At 36.8% G+C, this 23208-nt stretch overlaps 1 protein-coding gene across 1 annotated transcript in view; it reads right to left on the minus strand.

The window, feature by feature from the left end:
- The window catches only part of DOCK4 (dedicator of cytokinesis 4), a 577420-nt gene that overhangs the window by 265804 nt on the left and 288408 nt on the right, over positions 1-23208 (minus strand). Inside the window, exon 9 of the mRNA XM_069107030.1 lies at positions 486-567. Coding sequence (XP_068963131.1) covers positions 486-567 — 82 coding nt within the window. The remainder of the gene's footprint in view (positions 1-485; positions 568-23208) is intronic.

Below are 23208 nucleotides of genomic sequence, written 5' to 3' on the forward strand. Positions count from 1 at the left end.
AGAGAGAGAGAGAGAGAGAGAGAGAGAGAGAGAGAGAGAGAGAGAGAAATACATACATACATATGTACTTAGGTAGAGATAAAGAGGGGGAGAGAGAGAAAGAGATTAAATGATATTATAAATGCAATTGTAACTACAAACATGTTTCCTTTTAACAAAGAATGATTTCAAGCAGTAATCAACGGGCTACTTGCTTCAAAACAAAGGTCAACAACATTTTGGTGTAGCAAAGAAATATTCACAGTTCTTAATGTCACTAACACAATTTAACCCATATAAAAGGGGGAAAAATGTTGAATTATGAATGATGTTACAACTGATACTATATGAATGCTCAAATTTCTGAATCCTCATGAGATTTATGAGCTAACTAGCAATCTTAAGCAAGAACAATGTGGTCTACTTATAAAAGCAAGTTTATTTCATTTGAGTAAGTACAATGGAAAAAAAAAGTTTTCTTGCATATGAAAATAAAGTACACTCACCACAAAGAGAGAACAATGTCTTTCAGGCTTCTCTGGAGACTTTGGCAGACCATTCCTATTTAGTCTCAAAAAAAACCTTTCACTGCAAGCAAGGAAAAAAAAACTTTTCAATTTTAAGAAGTTAGTTTAATTTCTTTATTTATTTCATTCTTCTATACCTTTCATTCTCAAACCTTTTCATTCTCAATCTTAACAATTTTAGTAAATACCATTATAAACAGCATGAATTTTATATAAAACTTGCTTCTATAAAAATTAGGCTAGCACCAAAAAAGGGGGCATCTAGGTGGCTTGGTGGATAGAGTGCTGGGGCTGGAGTCAGAAAGACCCAAGTTCAAATCTGGCCTCAGACACTTAATAGCTGTGTGACCCTGGGCAAGTCACTTAACCTTTGCTTGCCCGAATCCACTGGAGAAGAAATGGCAAACCACTCCATTTTCTTTGCCAAGAAAACCCCATAGACAGTATAGTCCTTGGGGTCATGAAGAGTCAGACATTACTGAACAACAACAAAGCACCTGAAAAAAAAGTTTTTTTCTCTGTTGATAAACTTTGCAAGTCAACAATCCAAAAAAGAGAAAATATTTTTAAGGTACAAAGAAATGACTTTCTGAGAAGTGAAAAGTATTTGACATTCATGTCTTCATTGTTTTACTTTCTAAGAGTATAGCCAGAAATTAAATAAATGAAGAATGAGTATGAAACAAAATAGCATTTGCCTATCCTTACTAGAGATCCACATGCAGCTTTTTAGTATTTTCTTTAAATTAAGTTTTATTTTTAATCACTGAAAATCTGCTCTCTATCTACCATCTTCCCCTCCCACTAAGAAAGTAAACAAACACATTACTAAAAAGATGTACAACCAAGCAAAACAAATTCTTATATTGATCATATCTAAAAAAAAATGTCTAAATCTATACTCTGAGCTCATAAACTTTCCGTCATGGCATGAAGAGCACGTTTCATCGTGAGTTCTCTAGTACTGTGGTTGCTCACTATGTAGATCACAGTCCCGAAGTCTAGGAAAGTTGCTTATTACAATATTGTTATTACATAAACTGCTCTCCTGATTCTGTATATTTCATTCTGTATTATATCAGTTCACAACTTCTTCCCAGGTTTCTCTGAAACCTTCCCCCCGCTCATTATTTTTTGGGGCACAACAGTATTCCATCACATTCATACACCATAACTTGTTCAACCATTACCCAGTTGATGGGTTCCCCACCAAGGCTAATTTTTTAAATACTTCTGTTTCTTAATCATCTATAGAAATGCTTAATAAAATTTAAATGGGTGGCTGGTTTAGGTTCTTACAAATTCAGAATTGAGATTTCAGTAAAAGAAGGCAATTCTAAGAAAAACAAAAGTCACAGAAAATATCAATGCATAAGAAATCAATCAGTTCACAATGAAATAAAAGAACTGATGGATCACTTACTCCACTTGTCAGAAGAAAAATAAACTTGCCACAATTAATGGGAATAAAAATTACTTATGAATAGATACTTTTCAGGGGTGGATGATACGTGATAAAAAAAGGAAAGAAATTCAGTTGGGGCAGAAAAAGGGCTACTTTGTGTTATTGTAATATTATAATTTATAAGACATTAGGCAAAAGACCACCTGGAAGGTCCCTGGGTCTTTATACCAATGGTCTGCAAAGCACACTGGAACAATCATTGTACAATGAGTAAGGGCTTTCTAGAAGTAACTAATTACCATTCTTGGCCCAGAGCTAACATTGACTATGAGTTACAAGTAATAATTGTTTTCCTCCTCATATTATGTCAAAACATAAAGTTGAGCCTACGACATATATTTCTCACCAGTTTTACTGATTAATGTGTACCATGCTTTCAGAGCCAGGTTTGAGTTTATGCCTAAAAACAGTACAGAATGAGTTAAGGTGTAATAAAAGACATCTGACTGAAGTATTCCCTCACCAGCCTGGTAACAGCACCTGGAATTTTACCTCTGATCATCACTCCTTTGGGTTAAGATAATTCTGCTTCCAAAAAAAACCTTGTTAAAATGTAATTAAGCTTCCTGGGTTGGGTAAAACAAGAATGATGGATTGTATGCTTTAAAAACATTTGGACAGTTACAGAGGTTTGTCACCCCAACCATGTCACATGAATGAACTCAGAACAGTTTAATAGAGGAAGTAGTCTGGTAGAGGAAGGATCACAGGACTTGAAGTAAGGAGAACTGAGTTGCCTTAGTTTGCTGTGTCAATTTGCATTGTATACCACAATATGCATTCAGCACTTCTTGTCCAGTTATTTCAGTCTTGTCCAACTCTTCATGACCTTATTGGGGGTTTTCTTGGCAAAAAATACTGGAGTGGTTTGCCTTTTCCTTTTGTAGCTCATTTTAGAGATGAGGAAAGTGAGGCAAAGAGGGTTAAGGGACTTGCCCAGGGTCAAAGAGCTATAAGTATCTGAAGCTAAGATTTGAGCTAAAGAAGGTGAATCTTCCTGATTCTAGGCCTGGTGTTCTATCCACTGCACCACCTAGCTGCCAACACTAAGCACCTATAAAGAGCTATTACAGGGGATGACTAAGTGGCACAGTGAGTAGAGCACCAGCCCTGTAATCAGGAGAGCCTGAGTTCAAATCTGGCCTCAGACACTTAACATTTACTAGCCGTACGACCTTGGGCAAGTCACTTAACCCCAACTGCCCTCCAAAAACAAAGCAAAACAAAACAAAACAAGAACTATTACACAGACCAGGTCCCTGGCATAATGGACAATTTCTTTTTTTAACAGAAATGGGGGTTGGGGAATGATAGGAAGGAGGTCAGGAAATTCTAAACCTGGTAGCTGCTTGGCAGGACCAGTTGAGCTCACTTTAATGTGGACAGAGGAATGATGACGGATCTAAACAGAAGGACATTTGGGATACCCGAGGATAATCCAGGAAAGGGAAAAGACAGGCTTTCACCAGCTTTCCAGTTCTGCCTATGACCATCTTTCACAGAGTACCTAAACATCTAAATAGTTTATGTATCAAGAAATGGTGGAGTGCAACAAGTATGCATGAGGCATGGAACACTGGAAGAAGAAATGCTTTTGGTTATGTTTTGTTGAATCCTGTCTCTGGATGGCTGTTGTTAGTATCAATAGATGTTGCTAGAAACAGAGACAGGGACTTATTCTGGAGTTATGATTTCAAGGGCTTGAATTACTGCCTAGATAAGGAAAATGCTTCTAACAAGGAAAGGTGGCTTTTTCTCTGCCACTTATAGTCACAGGGATTCCAGAGCACTGAGCAGGGAATGAACTTTCCCAGGGTTACAGAGACAGGAGAAAGGGCTTGAACCCAGGTCTTGCCAGTCTGAGGCTGGCTTTCTATACACTATGCCCTGCTGCCTTTTGATTGCTAATAAAATGAGGTTTCATTTGATTTCTTTTCACCCCACACTCACCAACATCCCAGTTCCTGCAACTACTTTTGCAGCCTGAGGCACTGCATGAAAACCAACGACTATTTTACTTCAGCCTGGGTGCTATAGCTTGCTTGCCACTACCACACTTAGGAAAGCAAAAAACAAAAGCAAAGGCATAAGACATGAGCTGGAAATTTTGGAGGGGGCGGGATGAGGGGGAACTCAGACAAAGAGTGAAATATGGACTGTGGGGTAGAATGGGTTCTCTTTCCTCTTTTCAGTTACCTAACGATGGTTACTGATCAAGTCAGGATGTAAAACTCACTCTGCCCACCTCACTGCCTTCAGGCAAATGAGAAGAGTGCCAATTGGTGTGATATGGATTTGATGAACACACACACGCTGAACATAGAAATACATTTCACTCAACAGGGAAACAAAAGGAAGGGGGGATTAGAGGTAGGGACATTAAAGGAGGGTTTAATTTTATGCAAAAGAACATTGGACTTGATATCAAAAAGTCTGAGTTCAAATTTGGGACCTGCTACTTACTACCTATGTGCCTTTGGGTAAGTCACTTATCCCATTCAGGATCTTTGTTTCTATGTCTATATAATGAGGGGCTTGAATCTCCAAGGTCCCATCCAGTTGTAAAAACTGTGAAGAATTCAGTTTAATAGGGATAGCTAGATAGCAGAGTAGAAAGAGTCACAGATGTGGAGTCAGGAAGACGAGTTCAAATCCATCCTCAGATACAATCCATGTGATTCTGGATGTCACTTAACCCCTGCTTCTCTCAGTTTCCCCATCTATACCTCTCACGGTGGTGGTGAGGAGCAAATGAGAGAGCAGTGTGTTGCCAGTTACTGGCACACAGTAACATAAATGTTATCTATTCTATTAAGAGAACAAATGTTTATTGAGCCACTCCTATATGTTGAATATTGGTACTAGGTGAAGAGAGAAAGGGAAAACTTTCTGAACACAAGGAACAATGTGAGCAAAGGCATGGAAGAAGTTCAAGAAACAATCTCGTTGAAGCAAAGAATAAATGGAGTATATGAATACCAGACAAGGCCAGATGGGAAGGGCTTTGAATGCCACACAAAGAAACAGTTACTTTCAATAAGAGTAAGAGTATTGAGAAAACAGAAGTGGGTCAAGGACAGAACTTTGGCAAGCTACCAGCTTAAGGTGTTGGGAAGAGTCCAAAAATGTCAGGAGAGATAAGGAAGGAACTTTTAGAAAGGTGAGAAAAGAATCAAAAGAATGTGACATCTCTGAGGCCAAAACAGGAAAGAGCATCAAAAAAAGAAGGCATAATCAACAGTGCCAAATGCTACAGAGAAATCAAGGAGGACAAAGATGGGAAAAAAGGCTACTGGCTGTGGTGCTGACTGATGATCTATCTTTGAGACAGAACTTTGAGTAGGAGTCTGGGTGTGGAAGCAAAGGGTCAAGGAAACACCAGATGATGAGGAAGTGCTCAGCATCTATGGAACTGGTTGTGGTTAACACTATTCCAAACATAGAGCAAAAAAGGGGAGGCAGCCAAACATTAACCAGCAACTAGGTGATCTGAAGGGTCCAGGGAGGGATTTTTTCCCTTAGCAATTGGATGAACTGCTTATTATATTTTTATGTGTTTATGGGTACATGAGAAAGAGTCCCATTCAGGCCCCTCACAGTAGAGCAGGATAGATTGAAGATACAAGAGAAAATGAAATTATGAGATAAATGTCTTTGAAGAGCTAGAAGGGGAGTACGATCAAGGGCACACAAAGAAGAATTAATGAGCTTTATTCAGGAATAGACAGACCTCTTACTCTGTGACAGTAGAAGAGAGTACGCAATGATACTGAGAAAATAGATGCCCTCTGTGTTCTCACTAGTTCTTTAATGAGGGGCAGGATTTGGAAAACCAAAAAGGAGATGGACTTTCTCAGAAAGGGGAATGGAAGAAGGGAAGAAGAAAGGGGCAAGGGAATGATGAAGGGGGAGGGGGAAGGGAAAGGAAGAATGCATGTACAAGGAAAGGACAAGGAAAGGACAAGGAAAGGACAAGGAAAAAAACAATTAATGCACAGCTGTATTCATATAGTGTATAATGGGAGATAAGTTTGGGGAAACAGGTTAGAAGCAAGTTGTGATGAACTACATGCCAGGCTAAGGAGTTTGGACTTTATTATAGAGGTAATGAAGATCCATCAAATGTTTCCAAGCAGGAGCAGGTGAGATTTTCAAGGCTGTGCTTTAGAAAAAATTAATCTGGCAGCAGTGAGCAGAAGGATGAATTGGATAGGTGGTATCCTGAAATTATCTTTACCTACTTAATTTAGAAATAATTATCTAATCAGTCTTTGAAACTTGCATATATTTTTCTTTAATGCATGATTAATGTTTGACATAATTACCAATGTACTAAGTAAAACGCTGGGATATTTCTAAGGAGGCAAATCATATTCTTCAAAGAAAAAAAGGTTAACTTTAAAATAATTTTTCCTATATGAATTAATACATACCACAAGTATGTCTAAAAAGAGAAAATTCATAAAAAGAGCCCAAGAAGAATTAATACACCAGCTACCTCTGACTTTAAGTCCTAAATAAATTTCAATAAGTTAGTACTTATAATGGAAACTCTAAAGTAGCTGCCTCAGGCAGTGAGCTCCCAGTCAGCATTCAAACACCCTTCAATCATTACAAAGTCTGAACTATGTCACTACAATTTGATCCAAGAATTCACAGGGAAAAGAAGTTCAGTGAATTACCAAGATGCTTTCAAGTCTCTCAAGTTGTTATGTTTTTATAGAAGACTGTCCCTAGGACTTTAGGCATGACAAGTTATTCAAGATGAGCTCAGAAGTAATTACTTTTATCTTATTTAACATTTTCTTTGCACTCTTCAGGTATGTCATTATTTTGATGCAAAGTTATTTGTGTATATATCCTATGTTTCCCTTCTAGAGTATAAGCACCATGAGGGCAGGGAAAAGTTATATAAACCTTGCTTTTTGGATGAAATTGGGGTCAAGTGACTTACCCAAGGTCACGAGGCTAGTTTTTATGTTAAGTGTCTGAGGCCAGATTTGAACTCAGGTCCTCCTGATTCCAGGGCCAGTGCTCTGTTTACTGAGCCACCTAGCTGCCCCCAATAAATTTGTTAAATTCAAGTAGGAGCTACATGCAGCTCTCCAAGGCAAAAATACAAGGATATATATTTAAAGCATATTTAGAATGTCTTTAGGGCTCCCCCTGGACATGACCTAAAATTTTAAGGGCACATTTAACATCTCAGTCTACATATCTTATTTCATCTTTTCTTGTGTCCCTCCAGGTCTCTTTTCATGGAAGAAGCAACCAATATATGCTTTTTTACAGCATAGTTTCTACACTTGGTTGAACATCCAAGAACAGGGAGGGGAAATGAGGATGGGGAAGGGAGGAAGGGAAAGGGAAAAAAGAAGAGAAAAGAAATGAAAAATACTGATTACAAGGATTCTGAAATGAAGCTTGCAGTCCCAGATTATATCCCCCTAAAATGGAAGTACTGTCATTCCATACAAGAAACATTGTCCCTGACAGAAACAGAATGATGTCGCCAAGCTAATTCCATCACACTCTATTTAAATGACATAATTGAAGGATAAAGATTGCATTTTTCTTCACCATAACAGAAAGCTAATCGCTTCCCATTTCAAGCCTTGGTAATGTAGAAAGTGACAAAAACAAACAAACAGCACTCTACTCTGAAGCAAAGGCATTATAGGTTTAAAGTATTTAACCTAAAAGATAAACATAATTAATATTTGGAGAAGAGATGCTTAGTGCCTATTTTTTCATTTCTCCTCTATATATTTGAGTGAGAGGCACAGTGTGGTATAGTGCTTAGAGCTGGTCTCAGAATCAGAAAGGCCAAGATTAAGTCCTGCTTCTATCACACACTGACAGTGTGGCCCTGGCTAAATCACTTAATCCCTTCACACCCCTGGTCAAGTAATTCTGTACTACTCGGCTGCTAAGTGGGTGACAGATCTGCATTAGCAGAGGAAGCAAATTACCTAGAGTTCCCCACATGAATGAAATCACAGGCCTAGGTGATATATACACATGTATATATGTCTATCTGTACTTATCAAGTGAAAATAGAAATAAATAATAGATTTATATAATTATCTATTATAGTAACAGCAGCATGAATTTATACAGTACTTTAAGCTTTACAAACTGCTCTACACAGGTTATCTCACTTGATTCTCACAACAATCTTGGGAGGTAGGTGGTATTATTATTCCCATTTTACAGATGCTGAATCCAAGGCAGAGGTTAAATGACTTGCCCAAGGTCTGTAGCAGCAACCACAGTAGTGTACCCAGGATGGCTGTTAGTACAGGCTCTTAGATCTGCTTTACTAGGAAAGACAGCTGTTTAAGACAATAATCTTTCTAAAATTACATTCACTAGTTCAAGGGAAAAGTCAGCACCCAGAATTTCAGAGAAAATACAAGCAGAGAAATGAAGACCAGCAGACAGGGCTCTGACTGCCTGAATCAACTATATACACTTTACATAAATCCCTGTATTGAGAGAGCCTTTATATCTGAGCAGTCAAGGAGCTCTGGACATAGGGCCACTTGGAATCATAAGATCCTTCTCATAAGCAAGCCCCCAAAGCAAAATACCAACTCAGAGTATATATACACTTCTCAGAGCCAGAAGGCATTACAACCCTTGTGACTCAGCACCTAACTAGAAATTAGCAAAAGGTGTGAAAGCCTTCCTATGAGCAAGCCTCCCCTAAGCAAGCTTCCCTTAATGGGCCATGTGAGGCCTATTAATGAGCTGGAAGATCTTAAATCCCATTAACATTACAAGGTCACATAGCTACCATCTGAGGGAGTATTCAAATTCAAGCATTCCTGACTCCAGGTTCTGCAGCTATAACCTAGTTATAGATACTCTAAGAGACACTGAATTCAATTTGAAGTAGTCATTGACCGGGGAGGTTAGGTGGCGTGGTGAACCGGCTCTGGAGTCAGGAGGACCGGAATTCAAATCTGGCCTCAGACACTTAACACAAAAATTAGCCATGTGACCTTGGGCAAGTCACTTAATCCCAATTGCCCTCCAAAAAGCAAAAAATAAAAAAAAGTAGCCATTGACAATCTAAGACAAGAAGGCAGGTTATCAGCTATTGGCTCCCTTACCTTCATATTAGCAGTTAACAAACATCCATAATACCTATTATCTTCCTCCCCACATACCATAATATAAACTGGGCTATGTGGGCTGGAGAAATACAAGGTGTGATTGCTTCTCTCTAGAAGCTACGGAGAGAGGGGAGGATCATATTAGTAACACTTCCAATGCCCCTTTCTTCATCCTATCTCCCAACAAAGAGAATCCCAGCCTGGGGACATTACTTTTTAAAAGTTGCTAAACACTGATTGAAAATGTACTTTTTAGAGCTTCTTCCAAGAAATCAAATTAGAAATGAGACTGGGGAAAAAAAAGAGAACTGTTTTTACCAAATAGGACATGAAATGCTCATCTGTAAAGATCTAAGAACTTGATTTCAATTAACAAAAGTTTCTGACAGTTAGAAGGAATACTTTACTCCTTCCTTCTTAGCTGCCAATCACAGACCTACACCACTTATTTATTAAGAATGTAGCCCAGGCAAAATTGTCACAGGCAGAATATTATGTTTTACATTTCTTGGGGAGCATTGGCGATTGGTACGATTGAAACATGTGAAACAATTTCTCATTTGTCTATCTTCTAACAAGCCAGAATGGCATAATGAAGGCTTCTAAGATTAATATATATGGATCAACAGGCAATTCTGGAATTTGAAATTGTTCATCACGTGTATGTCACAAAGCCATGGGCTTGCCAGCGCCCTTGCCAAGCAAGATCACACCAACCTTGTCTATTTTTTAGAAGAGTTTTAAAGTGGAATCAATATCACTACTTTAACTCCAGTAGTCTAGACAGATTTCCCCACTGTATGATTTGGAATGCAAATCTGGATCTGTTTTTTCTATTAGATTACCTCATATTCTGTGGCAGAAAGAATATCAATATATATTAAACCATAGCAAATAACAAATCCCTTAGCCAAACATGGCTCAAATGGGAAAAGAATGTAGATTTAAGAGCAGATAACTAATATATAGAGAAATGTGGCAAGTAATTACCAAACCTATTATAAATTAACCATCCTTGCTTAACAAATTGCATAATAGATAAGCAAGTAATTCTTTGTTTTTCCAGTTTTAATAACCTAACAATTGGGGGGAGGGGAGGAATTCTTTTATCTCAACCTGAGTGAGCTACAAAAATCATTGTCATTCATTTGGTGACCTAAAGTTGTTACAGCAATTCATCATTTTCTCTTTAAGTAGGTGCAGGAACATCAAAACTAATCAGCAAATGGTTTCAGGGGGAGGGGGAAGAGTCACTGTATTTCAAAATAATTTGTATTAGAGTAGTGACACATATAAAACACGTGCCTGACAACAAGTCCACAGAGTGGAAAAATGGAGCCAAGATGCTTCATCCAAAGCCATCTCTGTGATTCTCTGCCTCCCAAAGACCTTTTAGATCACTTCAGGGGCATTTTTGTACCCAGAAAGATGCATTATTTCATCAGTCAAAGGTATAAATCTCAAGATAACATCGAGTAAGAGAAAGGGTTGGATGTTCAGAAAGAACTGGGTTCAAATGCAAACTCTTGTACTTACTACTTACATAGCATTTAGTTTAGTTATTTAATGTCAATGGACTTCAATGTCCTTATCTGTTAAGTAGGGGGTTAGACTAGAAGATCTCTGAGGTTCTTTCCAGGTCTAAGTCTATGATTCTAGTTTAGAGTCAAGATCCAATTCAAAAAGCTGAGTCTTGAACCCCTCCATGCCTCAGTAGCCTATCTTCATAAATTTCTGTAACCAGCGGTAACAAATAATTGTCTCATAGCCAACGTGCTGGCAAGGAGCCTCTCATTAACTTAGCTAATCATCAGTCTAAGACTTGTAATCTATTGCTTGCGAGGTTACAAAGCTCAAAGCCTTTTCAGTTTGAAAGAATCAGACAAACTGGAGCACGGTGTGGTAGTAAAAGTTCTGGATCTAGAGTCACTGGAATTGGGTTCAAATTCTGATTTTGCCATTTACTTTCAGTGTGGCCACAGACAAGTCACTCAGCCTCTCTGGGACTGACTTCTTCATCTATCTAGTGAAAGGTGTGGACTCAATAACCTCTAAGAATTTTTCTAACTCTGACTCAATATCCTTAAGATTGCAGATGACCTCCTTGGCTGCCAGGATCAGGTGTTTGATCTCTCTGAGATTTCTGTAGGTATAAGAATTCTGCTTGCATCCCAAAGAGATCACGAAAATGGGAAAAGGACCCACATGTACAAAAATATTTATAGCAGCTCTTTTTGCAGTGAGCAAGAACTGGAAATTGAGGGGATGCCCATCAATCGGGGAATGGCTGAACAAGTTGTGGTATATGAATGTAATGGAATACTATTGTGCTATGAGAAATTATGAGCAGGCAGACTTCAGAAAATCCTGGAAAGACTTATATGAACTGATGCTGAGTGAAGTGAGCAGAACCAGGAGAACATTATATACAGTTACAGCCACAGTGTGCAATGAATGATTTTGATAAACTTAGCCCTTCTCAGCAATGCCAGGGACTAAAATAATTCCAAAGGTCTCGTGATGGAAAATGCCATCCACATCTAGAGAAAAAGAACTATGGAGTCTAAATGCAGAACAAAAGCAGACTATTTTCTTTTTTTTTGCTTTGTTTTATTTTCTTTCTCATGGTTTCTCCCATTTGTTAAAATTTTTCTATGCAACATGATTAATGTGAAAATGTGTTTAATTAGGAATGTACGTGTAGAGACTACATCTGATTGCATGCTGTCTTGGGGAAGGAGAGGGGAAGAAAGGGGAGAAAATATAAAACTTACGGAAATGAATGTTGAAAACTAAAAATAAATAAATCAACTAAGAAAAGAAAAAAAAGGAAAAAGAATGTCCCCTACAACATACATGACAAGTGCTCATTAAACTACTCAAAAGGCCTAGGACAGATAGCCCTGTTTCCTGCCCTCCTGAAAGGCAGTGCCCTGGCCACTGTTCTAAAAGCAAAGACTTTAAACAATTTATCAATAATTAAGGATTTAAAATTAAGTGAAGTATAAAGTAAACAGATATTGTTACTGTTAACCATGAAACAATGGGAGCTTATGAATAAAATTCTTTAAGTGTTTTTGTGGGGGAAAAAAAAGAATTTTGCCTTTGAGAATTCAGAGTAATTACCACGATGAGGCAATATCACATACTGGAAGTTTGTGAGTGCACATGCAAACGCACACACAGAAGCATATGAAGTCCAGTTTGATATCAGAAAGACATGTCAGAGTTCAAGCACTACCTGTGATCCTTCCTGTGTGACACTGAGCTAGTCACTTAACTATTCAATTGATCTGCATTAGTAAAAAGAAGTTCCAGAAACTAAGGTGTACCCATCAATTGGAGACTGGCTGAACAATTTATGATACTGAAATCTTGTGTTATGAAAAGTGGTGTCAGAGAAAATTTCAGAGAATTTTAGAAAGTATGAATTGATGTAAAGTGAAGTGAGAAAAAGTAGGAGAACTTTCTACAATGACTATGACATTGTAAAGAAAAATCAGTTCTGAAAGACTAAAGAACTCTGATCAAAGCAATGCGCAATTTATCTCCAGGGGTTGTATGATGAAGTTTATTCCTCACATTTTGAAAGAAAGCTGATGAATTCAAGGTGCAGAAAAGGACTCGTATTTTTGGACATGACTACTGTGTAGATTTGTTTTGCTCAACTTTGTTTATTTGTTACAAAATATTTCCCCACTCTTTTTTATTAGGGAAGTGAGGGAAGAAGAGGAGTGGTGATCCCCTTCTGAAAAAAGGAAAAATCCATTAAGATCTTTTTTGCAAATTGTACAGAGGAGAACATAAGGTGGTTCAAAAGGAAGCAGAAACAAGAAGGACATTTTTTAAAGAACATGGTGAATTTATTATGTTTTTTTAAAAAGCAAATGGTATGGAAAAGAGATTCTGTTTCAAACACAATCATCTTTATGTGTTCTACTTTGCATGTCGAAATCCATATTTTTGACTTGTTAAGATCAAATTATAAAAATTACATTAAAAATAAATTAAATAATCTTTTTTTCGTCACTTGTAGTTAGGAATCAGTAAAATATAAGCCAAGAAGAAAAGGATCAACAACAATTTGATGTCATAGTATGGTAAGAAGAACGCTGGATCTGGAATCCTGTACGATGCCCCCACCTTATGTCACACTCTTCTACTTCTGCCTTCCAGTGGGTCAACTCAAATTCACTCAAGATGTAATTACACTTAATCCATATACCCTTTCTCACTACTTGCTCCTTGCAGGTACATTCTAAGGAGTATCAGACTATGATGGGTGGATGAGGAAAGCCTCAGGAAGAAGATGATGTCGCTTAGTGAGAATCTAGTTCTTCGGTAACAGTTGCTTGAGAAGAATTGAGTTACTTGGACTGTGGATATTACTTACTCTCAAGGCTAATAAAACTACATTAGCTCATGCTAACCTGATGTCTAAGATATGAAGAAATAGGGCATGAAGAAAAGTTAAAGGAATAGGAAGAAGTAACATAGGACCAGTCAGTTTACTCTACAGACATACTATACAGTAGCAACGATTATATAAGGTGTTAGTGTTAATGGATAAGAGGGTCAACCAATCCCCTGGAAGCTTCCTCTTAAATATGGGCTTTTTGGTAACTGTTCACTTGACTCTTTGACTTTCAAACTTGAATGATTCATTAACGTCATCTTCCTATGTTGAGGAAAATACATCAGAGAAAATGGCAATGTGTTGAGGATGGGACAGAAAGAAGACAAGGGGGAAGAAAGGAGAGGAAAAAGGATGGACAGACAGTGACAGGTAGATGAGAGAGGAGAGAGATGCAAGAAATATTTGGGTGCAAAAGGATTGGAAATAAAGAGATGTACTTGGGTGGCATCACATTAGCAGTATCTTTTTTTTTCCATTTTTCAAATGCTTTATTAACTTCTGATTTACATAATTCATTTCCTCCAGATTTTGAGTTACAAATTTTCTCCCCATTTTTCCCCTACCCACCTCCCCAAAATAGCAGTCTCACAGGATATTCCCTCCTCCAATCTGCTCTCTCCCATATTTTCTCCCATACCCCTTTCAACTTTTCCAGTAGGGCATGGTGGATCGCTATGCCTCAGTGCCTGTATATCTTATTTCCCAATTACAAGTAAAATAGTATTAATAATAGTATACACACACACACAAACATATATTTAAACATTTGATTTTAAAACTTTTGAATTCCAGATTCATTCCCTTCCTCCCTTGTCACCTACCCTTACTGGGAAGATAAGCAGTTCAGTATAGGTTGTATATGTGTGGCTTATGCAAAACAATAACATAGTAGATACATTGTAAAAGACTGACTATATTTCCCTCCCTCCTATCCCACCTCCCGCTTGTTCTATTCTCTACTTTGATCTTGTCCCTTTTCAAAAGTGGGTTCTTCCAACTTCCCTACATTAGCAGTACCTTAATATAAGTAAAAATATTTCGGGAAAAATGCAAAGCACTACTCTATTAATATGGTTCTTTGTTCCTAAACATGATGTGAATGTGACGCTAGGTTCTCAAAGGCTATACCAAAAGAATGCGAGGCCTATTAGCTTTTTAAAAGATAAAAATTTGCAGTAAATTTTGTTTTTCATCTGAGGAACAGCCCAAGTATCCTGTGATAAGGATGAAGAAATCGACAGAGACTACCAAGATATAGAGAAATCTCTGCATTATTAGAAGAAACATTCACATCGACAATATCTCAAATAATTTTAAGTATTGTTAATATTATTACTTAGTTTCCCATGTTTATTCTCTGGGTTTCAAATTCTCATTTACCTTCACAATGACCATAACAAATGTTTCCTCTAAACAATGAGGACTCTCATTAAAAATTTTTTTTTCTGGTGTAAGCAATGAAGCACCAGCCAGGGATGAGGCAGTGGCAGGTTTTGGGACTGCTATTATATTGTATGCTAGGTCACCATAACAGTAATAACAACAAGAATAAAAACTCGTATTTAAGATTTGCAAGTCCTGTCTATGTATTTGATCAACTGATCCTTACTACAGCCCTTTGAGGTGAGTTCTTTTATGACTCTCATTTTAAAGGTGGGGATGCTGAGGCAGACAAAAGTGACTTACCAAAGGCCACACAGCTATCAGTTTAAGGAAGGATTTGAATTCAGGTATTCCGCACTCCAAGTTCAGTACTCTATTTGCTATGACATGTATCTGGCCCTGAACTGTAATCATTTCTGGTTGTCATACTAGTCCAAGTGGAAGATTTATTGCTATTTTTTAGACTGCACAATGACACAATGGTGGTGAGAACTATGGATCCAGGTCCTTGGTACCCAGTATAGTAGAGAATCTCTTCCTCTTGAGCTGTGGGTGATGATCAGAAGATGAGAATGGCAAAATAAGGGATAATGACAGATCACTGGGGGAAAAAAATCACCACATCTGGGGACAAGTACATAGCTGAAGCAACAGCCTCTACTGGGCATTTCATGAAAATCACTTCTCAAGTAGGTCTTTGTAATTACAATTATTATTCAATCAATCCATCAACAAGTATTTAACATTAAATAAATAAAAATATTTAAAATAATAAATTAAATTAAGCCAGACATGGTGCAAGGCACTGCAAACGTGAATACAAAGAACCAAACAATCCTTTCTTATAATGAGCTTTCATTTTAATAGGAAAGAAAGCATGTACCTATAAGACATATGCTACACACATAGTATAAATATAAAAGAGTAGTTAAATACTAGGTATTTTAGGAAGGGATGTACTAGCAATTAGAGGGTCTTAAAAGGTCTTAATGGAAAAGCCTCCTGAATTTCATCTTAAATGAAGAAAAGAACTCTATAGGGAAGAGGTAAAGAGGAAATGTATTCCAGGAGTGGGGGAAGCCAAAGCAAGGTTCTTTTATTTAATAAACCAAGGAAGGTTGTGTCTGAAGAATGGAGGATTTGGTTTCTATTCTTAAACTTGAAGGAACATTAGCTGTGTTCTGATTTAAAAGGAAATTAAAAGAGATAGAATCTTCATGATGGGCTTTTCCAAAGATAAGCATCATGAAAAGAGTATCCATTGTCTGAGGCTTCTTACAAATCAACACTAAAAATTCATATGACTGAACAAAATAACGTTTTACCTGACTGTTTCCTTAAATACTATTCCATTGAAGGATTTAATTTTAGGTGGATTTTACAAGAAATGTTGGCATAGTAAATTAAACTCTAAATTAAAAGGAAAAGTAAACTCTAAATGTTCAGCTTATCCATTATGTGCCAAGTTTTAATACTAAATTGATTTCCCCTGGTGATCACAGTGCTTCTGAACTATTTGGATTGGTTTTTGTTGTTGTTAAGGGTTTTTTTGGGGAGGGGAGGAAAGAATACTACTTATTCTTATCACCAACATGTTAAGTAAATGCAGTTATTTATTTTAAAAAAGCTATTTGGAAGAAATATTCATTTCTGAGAAGTGGGGGCAGGAGTAAGACTTGTTACTTTTAGATCATCTAGGCTTCTGATTGGGTAGCTAAGTGATACAGTGAATAGAGTGCTGGGCCTGTAGTCAGGAAGACTCATCTTCTTGTGTTCAACTCTGGCCTCAAACACTTACTAGCTATGTAATTCTAGGCAAGTCCCTTAACCCTGTTTGACTCAGTGTCCTCATCTGCAAAATGAGCTGGACAAAGAAATGGCAAACCACTCCATTACCTTTGCAAGAAAACCCCATATGGGGTCACAAAGAATCAGACATGACTGAGAGAAATGCTTGTGCTTTTCTATTACAGCAAACAATTAAGTTAGGTCTCACATTGCATACAAAAAAAAAAAAGAAAATGGTTTTTAAAAACATCTTTTTAATAATAAACTTGAAAAAAAGGAGATGGGGAAACAAAGGTTATCCATGAGTTGTAGAGATGAGAGCCCTGAGAAATCTCTCCCCATATGTAATTCAAGCATAAATTGAAAAATATTAATATGGTTCAATGTACTATTTACTATACAGGGTGTCCAAAAGATTTAGCTTGATTTTAAACTATTCATGTTTAAAACTGCCTCTCTAAGACTTTTAATAAATCCTGCATAACAATTTAAGGGAAAAAATAGACTGACCCCAGCTGTATAAAAATCAAGAATACTAGATATACATAAATAACATCATAAAATATAGTCAACACAAGTTCTACTGTTAGCTAGAAAAAGGGGTCCTCAGTGTTCAAAAGAGAAACTGGATAATAGCAGGACTTGGCCAAGAGAAGCAACCATGCAACAATAAAGCTTAAAAACAGTAATATTATGCAAACCTCTATCCATGGAAAATTTACATAATGTGATCATTGCAAACAGTGCATCTTTGACATTTCCAGATACAGTAATCATCCTGATCTACAGACAGTAATCATTTTGACCTTTGTAGCAGTGAATCCTTATTAAGAATAGCATCAATGACAGGGAACCTTTAAAGTAAAGTTTAAAAAATAAATCTAGCAAATAACAAAGTACTAAATTGTACTCCTGGTCTGTGAATGAGGTTTCTGAAAAGATCAAGGGTAAAGATGGCCCAAATGAGAGCAAAGTAAATAACAAAAAAAAAAGTTATAAAGGCTCTACAGCATATCTTTCCATTATGAAGAGCTAATATTATACACATTTGACTTTCAAAGCTAACTGCTATAATCATTCAAATGCTTGAGTGCATTCTGGGAATAAGAATTTATTCTTTTGTTGCAGTTTATAGGAAGCATTCTGAACCAAAATTTGAAAAATTAAGACCTCATAGAAAATAGATATTAATCACTTTGGCTGCACAGAATGAATCAATCTAAATGGGGCCAAAATACTATTTTTTGGTTATGGAGTAAAGGATACTTTTCCTAATTGAAGTAAGCTGCTGAATAATCATTAGGTATGGTCTTACTTTCTACAAGGAGGAATTGAGAGTAATTAATATCTAGTTTATATGGAGCAAGATACCTGATGAGGTCAAAAAATTATTCAGCAAATATATGGAATAAAAATACAAACATATATACATATAATACACACATATACATATATATATATATATGTATATGTGCCCAAATATGTAGAAAATACACACTGCAAGATGTACACAAAAAATTCAGAAATGGGTTTGTTTGGTTTTTTCCTATAGAGAACTGTTGTCCAGCAGAAGCTCTGGTTGCACATCTAGCCTTTGAATCTAAGTGACTCTGGCCAAATCACGTCAATTCTCATTGTTCTTTAACACTATAAGCTGCAGACAAGACTTTTGGAATACCTCAAATATAGGTATATATTAATTATATACAGAAAACATCCAAGGTAATGAGGGCATTGGAAGGAGGCCCCAGCAGCTAGGGAAGAAGGAAGAGTGTTAAGGGCCATACTGAAATATTCAACATGCATTTCTAAAGTTTCTTCACCAGAGAGTTTGATCAATAACTAAATCTCAGGTTTAGTTCCCATTCCTATGATGATCCCATATCCATGCTCTCCTTACATTTATCTCCTGACATAGGGGCTGTTAAAGTGAGACCAGACCAAAACCTACCTTCACAGTTAAGTACCAATCTCCCTGTCCCTATAAAACATTTGTAATAATGTGAAGAATAACCCACCTGGCTTTTATTCTAAAACATTGTACCCTGTAAGGGGAGACAGTTTCTTGGTACTCTGGGAATCAGAAAGTTAGTTATCTTCTCTATGAGAATTCTCATTTCCTCAACCCAGAATTTCTAGCCTATACAAAAGCTGAAAACCTAGTAAAATCAATAAATATGCTCTTTAAATGTGACAGAGAGACGACCTCTTATTTTGCATTTTTAGCTTGGTCTTCCTATGTATAAAGGATCCTGTGATCCTTGTTCTTTAAGAATTCAATCCATCTTGATAATCTATTTCTCATTTAAAATTTCTGTTCTCTTTAATGATATTACCACTGTCTCTGAAGCAATTAATTTCTATGTGACTGAGATCTGTGACTTAAATCAGGCATAAACTGCAAAACCGGGTTAATTCTTCAATGACAAGTATTATGATTTTCATGCAAATGACTGAACAGAAGCAGAAAGAGAAAAAGCAATATTCCCCATAAAGAGAAGACTGGAGGGAGGGTCATTGTGGGTCACTAATATACAGCTACCCCAAATGAAATCCATGCCAAGTTCGTCTAGACAAAGCAGGAAATGCTCTGTAGAGAGCAGCTGATATTGCCAAGTTCACAGAAGAATCCCTTAACACCCTCTTCATCTATTTATGTTCTCAAATAGAAATTGTTCTCAACAAGATGTCTGACCAGTTTTCTCTCCCTTCTCCCCAACTTAATTGTTCTTTTGCTTTTTGGGGGAAAAAAGGAACATAATTTTCCATTAGTTCTCTAACACACTGCAATAAAATCAGCTTCCTGTCAAATATGCTTAACTTTCAAAACAACAATAAATATCCCTAAGTTATATAAAATATACATGCTGAATTTGTGGGACCACACTACAATAAGTTGTAAATGATGTATGAAATGAGAAATTCTTGCACAGTGCACAGAGAATTAAAAGGTGGTCCCTTTGCTATCTTAACTCTGCTTTGTGCTATGTAACATACACAATTGAACATTGATATTTCCACAGGTCTGGGATGAATGAACAATCCCTCAAATCTCTAATACATACTATCTTTAACAGTTTTCATCAGGTAGCTGAGTCCAGAAAAGAAGCAGAGACGAAGTATCTATCTAAAAATATCATCTAAAACATCTTAAAATATTTGCTACATTTATACTGGCACTAAAATGAAAAATTGTGTGTGCTGGGATTGGGGGGGGGTTGAGTTGGATCAATATAAAGTCCTATGGCATACTGACAACCAGTCATCTTGAAAGTATTAGAAGGAAGTCTAGTACAATACAGATTTTCAGGGCAAAAGAGCTAACCAATGACTATAATTTCTTATCTGTTATTGTTGTTGAGTCATTTCAGTTGTGTCTGATTCTTTGTGACCCCATTTAGGGTTTTCTTGGCCAAGATCCTGGAATGTTTTGTCATTTCCTTCTCCAGCTCATTTTACAGATGAGAAGCTGAGGCAAACAGGGTTAAGTGACTTGCTCAGGGCCACATAAGCTAGTAAGTATCTGAGGCCAGTTTTGAACTAATAATGATGAGTTTTCCTTGTTCCAAGGGCAGTACACTATCCACTATACCATCTAGCTGCCCATCATTTCTTATTTAGTGTATCAGCAAATACTGAGGATACAAAGAGAAAATAACTATAATCCCTATCCTTAAGGAGCTCACATTTTTATCAAGGGAGATCATATGTACATACAGGGTGTCCCAAAAACTTTAATAGTTTAACATTGCACTAAGATTTTTGAATACCTGTATTGATGTATGTAATTCCTATATACAAAATACCTCCAAGCAAATGAAGAGAATGGGGAAGGAGGCACCAGAAGCTAGGAGCAGGGGAAAAATGTTAAGGATGAAATATCCATAGCAGCATATTTTTGCTAGCAAAAAAAAAAAAAACTGGAAACAAGCAATTGTCCACTGACTGATGAATAGCTGGAAAATTGGCATATGAATGTGGTGAAAAATTATGACAAAAAGTGTAGGAAGATTTACATGAACTAGCACAAAGTAAACACAAGCAAGAGATGAGGATATTCAATAACTACAATAATGTAATTTTTTAAACTTTTATTTTTATTATTTTATTTTTTTGCTTTTTGAAGGGGGGAGTGGAGGGTAATTGGGGTTAAGTGACTTGCCCAAGGTCACACAGCTAGGTTTTGTGTGTGTGTGTGTGTGTGTATGTATTAAGTGTCTAAGGTCGGATTTGAACTCAGGTGTTCCAGACTCCAGGGCTGGTGCTCTATTCACTGCACCACCTAGCTGCCCCTACAATAATGTAAATTGAAAGCAATACCAAAGGGCAACTGAACTCTGAAGGGTAATGACCAATCTTAGTACAGGGGAACAGATGAGGAAACACACTTTGCTTCTCCATGGCAAGTTAGAAGATTACATATGCAGATAACATAAGCCATAATTATTGTACTGAGAGGGAAGTATATATTGGAATATGGCTGGGAAATAAAAGTAAATGATGTAGATAAAGTATGGGGGTTTTTAAGTGCATAGGAAGCATCAATTTCCTGAGTGCCTGTCCTAGAGATATCAGAGTAAGCATTATCTCTCTGCCTGCCCTAGCCCTAATTAAGCAAGCTGTATCATTAAAGAAGTAGAAGGAAACGTGTTTATTCATGATAGAAATAGTCTAATCATCAATTAAAACAGGGTTTTTTTTTTAATGGAATGACCTATACAATTCATAAATGAATGAAAAAGTATTTGTTATCCTCCCAATGACCTATTTAATAATTTTATAATAATTTATAATGAACTCCTGTGTATGCTGGGTAAATATTCAAACATCCCACAAGACCTTATATTGAGAGGTGGAAGAAACCTTTAAGTCCATTTAGTCCAGTCTTCTCATTTCACAGATGAGAAAAATGGATCTCAGGCTCCAGGAATGTTAAAAGACTTCCTCAAAGTCAGGAGGGAAGCATCAGAGGAAGAATTAGTAGGGTTATATTCACTGTGAAAACAGGGTTAGGGAAAGGATGATGTCTTAGTATGGTAAGACAATGTAAATTTAATATGAAAATAAAACATTCTAAGAAAAAAGGAAAAGTTTAAATATATAAAAGAGAGAATAAGAGTATCAGAAAATTCATGGCTAGAAAGTGAATTTTAAGTTGTGTTTAATTCTTGATCTATTTTTCCAGAAGTAATGCCTAGCTGCTTTTTTCTAAAATAAAACCAATGCCAACAGCATAACATGCATGAACTGCCTTACACTAAGCAATCAATGTGCATGCCACAAGAGGAAAAGAACTCAGTCAACTAGGCTGTTTTCAGTTTCGCTGAATTTGAGACAATCACACTATGTATTAAAAACCATGTCGATGCTAGAAAGTTCCCGGACTGAATCTTTTAATGGCTTTTCATTGGTGGAACTGAAGGAATACTAAGCAGCTCTCTGATAAACAATGAAATACACCACTGGATTAGTCTTCAGGCAAATTTATGACTTTAATTAATGAAGCCTTGGCATACAAAAGTAAAGAAAGGTAATGAAACTTACAAAGGATGCCTTCAGCCAGTGAACCATGTTATTTTTATGTGGCCACATTAGTCAGTTTGAAGTTGTGTTTAATTGAAGATTAAGTAAGGTGCATCATCACAACAGAGATAAGAATTAATATACCAATTTATTTCCACTCACCCTGAATTAAAGGCCAAACACATTCAAAATTTATAATGCCACAAAATAGAACCATCAACAATCAGTATAAATTGAAAATAGAATGGGAAGAAGAAAACTGCTTTTACACAAACATACACACACAAACACGCACACGCACACGCACACGCACAAAGAGTTAAGTCAGAAAGCCTAGAAACCAGAAGGTACAACTACAAAAAGATGACTAGCAGGAAAAAGGCTCAGTAATTCACCAGAAGTAAAATCTAGGGAAAATGCAGGTAATTATAATTCCAGAGTGCTCAAATTATTATTTATACACAAATGTGCCAAGTATGCTCAATGAACAAAGTGAACTCGATCTCAATTCAAGGAGATAAATTTGATATCAGGTATCAGTGAGACTTGCCATGTCTGAAAGGAAGCAATGGAGTGACTGACTCTATGAGGTAAATAACTGGAGTTGTTACATATAAAAAAAGACTCACTGGCTTGAGGAAATCCAGAAACTAAGAGAAGAGAACATTTGCATGAGGGTCAATGGCAGAAGAAAAACAAGTGACATTGGGTTAGATCTCAATCAGAAGAAATAAATGGATGAGGAGTCCCAGAAACAAATCAAGAAAGCTGTCATGCAGGCATGATTATATTAGCGAATTTAATCATGAGTCACACATTTACTAGCTTTGAAGCCCTGGGCATTTAGGTGGCAAAGTGAATAGAATCTGGAGTCAGGAAGATCTAAGTTCACATCTGACTGTGTCACCATGGGCAAGTCACCTAACCCTGTTTGCCTCAGTTTCCTCATCCGTGAAATGAGCTAGAGAAGGACATGGCAAATCACTCCAAATATCTTTGCCAGGA

Source organism: Petaurus breviceps, unplaced genomic scaffold (genome assembly GCF_028583685.1).
Source record: "Petaurus breviceps papuanus isolate PSGF00001 unplaced genomic scaffold, PetGlider_PUasm1.0 84, whole genome shotgun sequence".
NCBI classification, from domain to species: domain Eukaryota; kingdom Metazoa; phylum Chordata; class Mammalia; order Diprotodontia; family Petauridae; genus Petaurus; species Petaurus breviceps.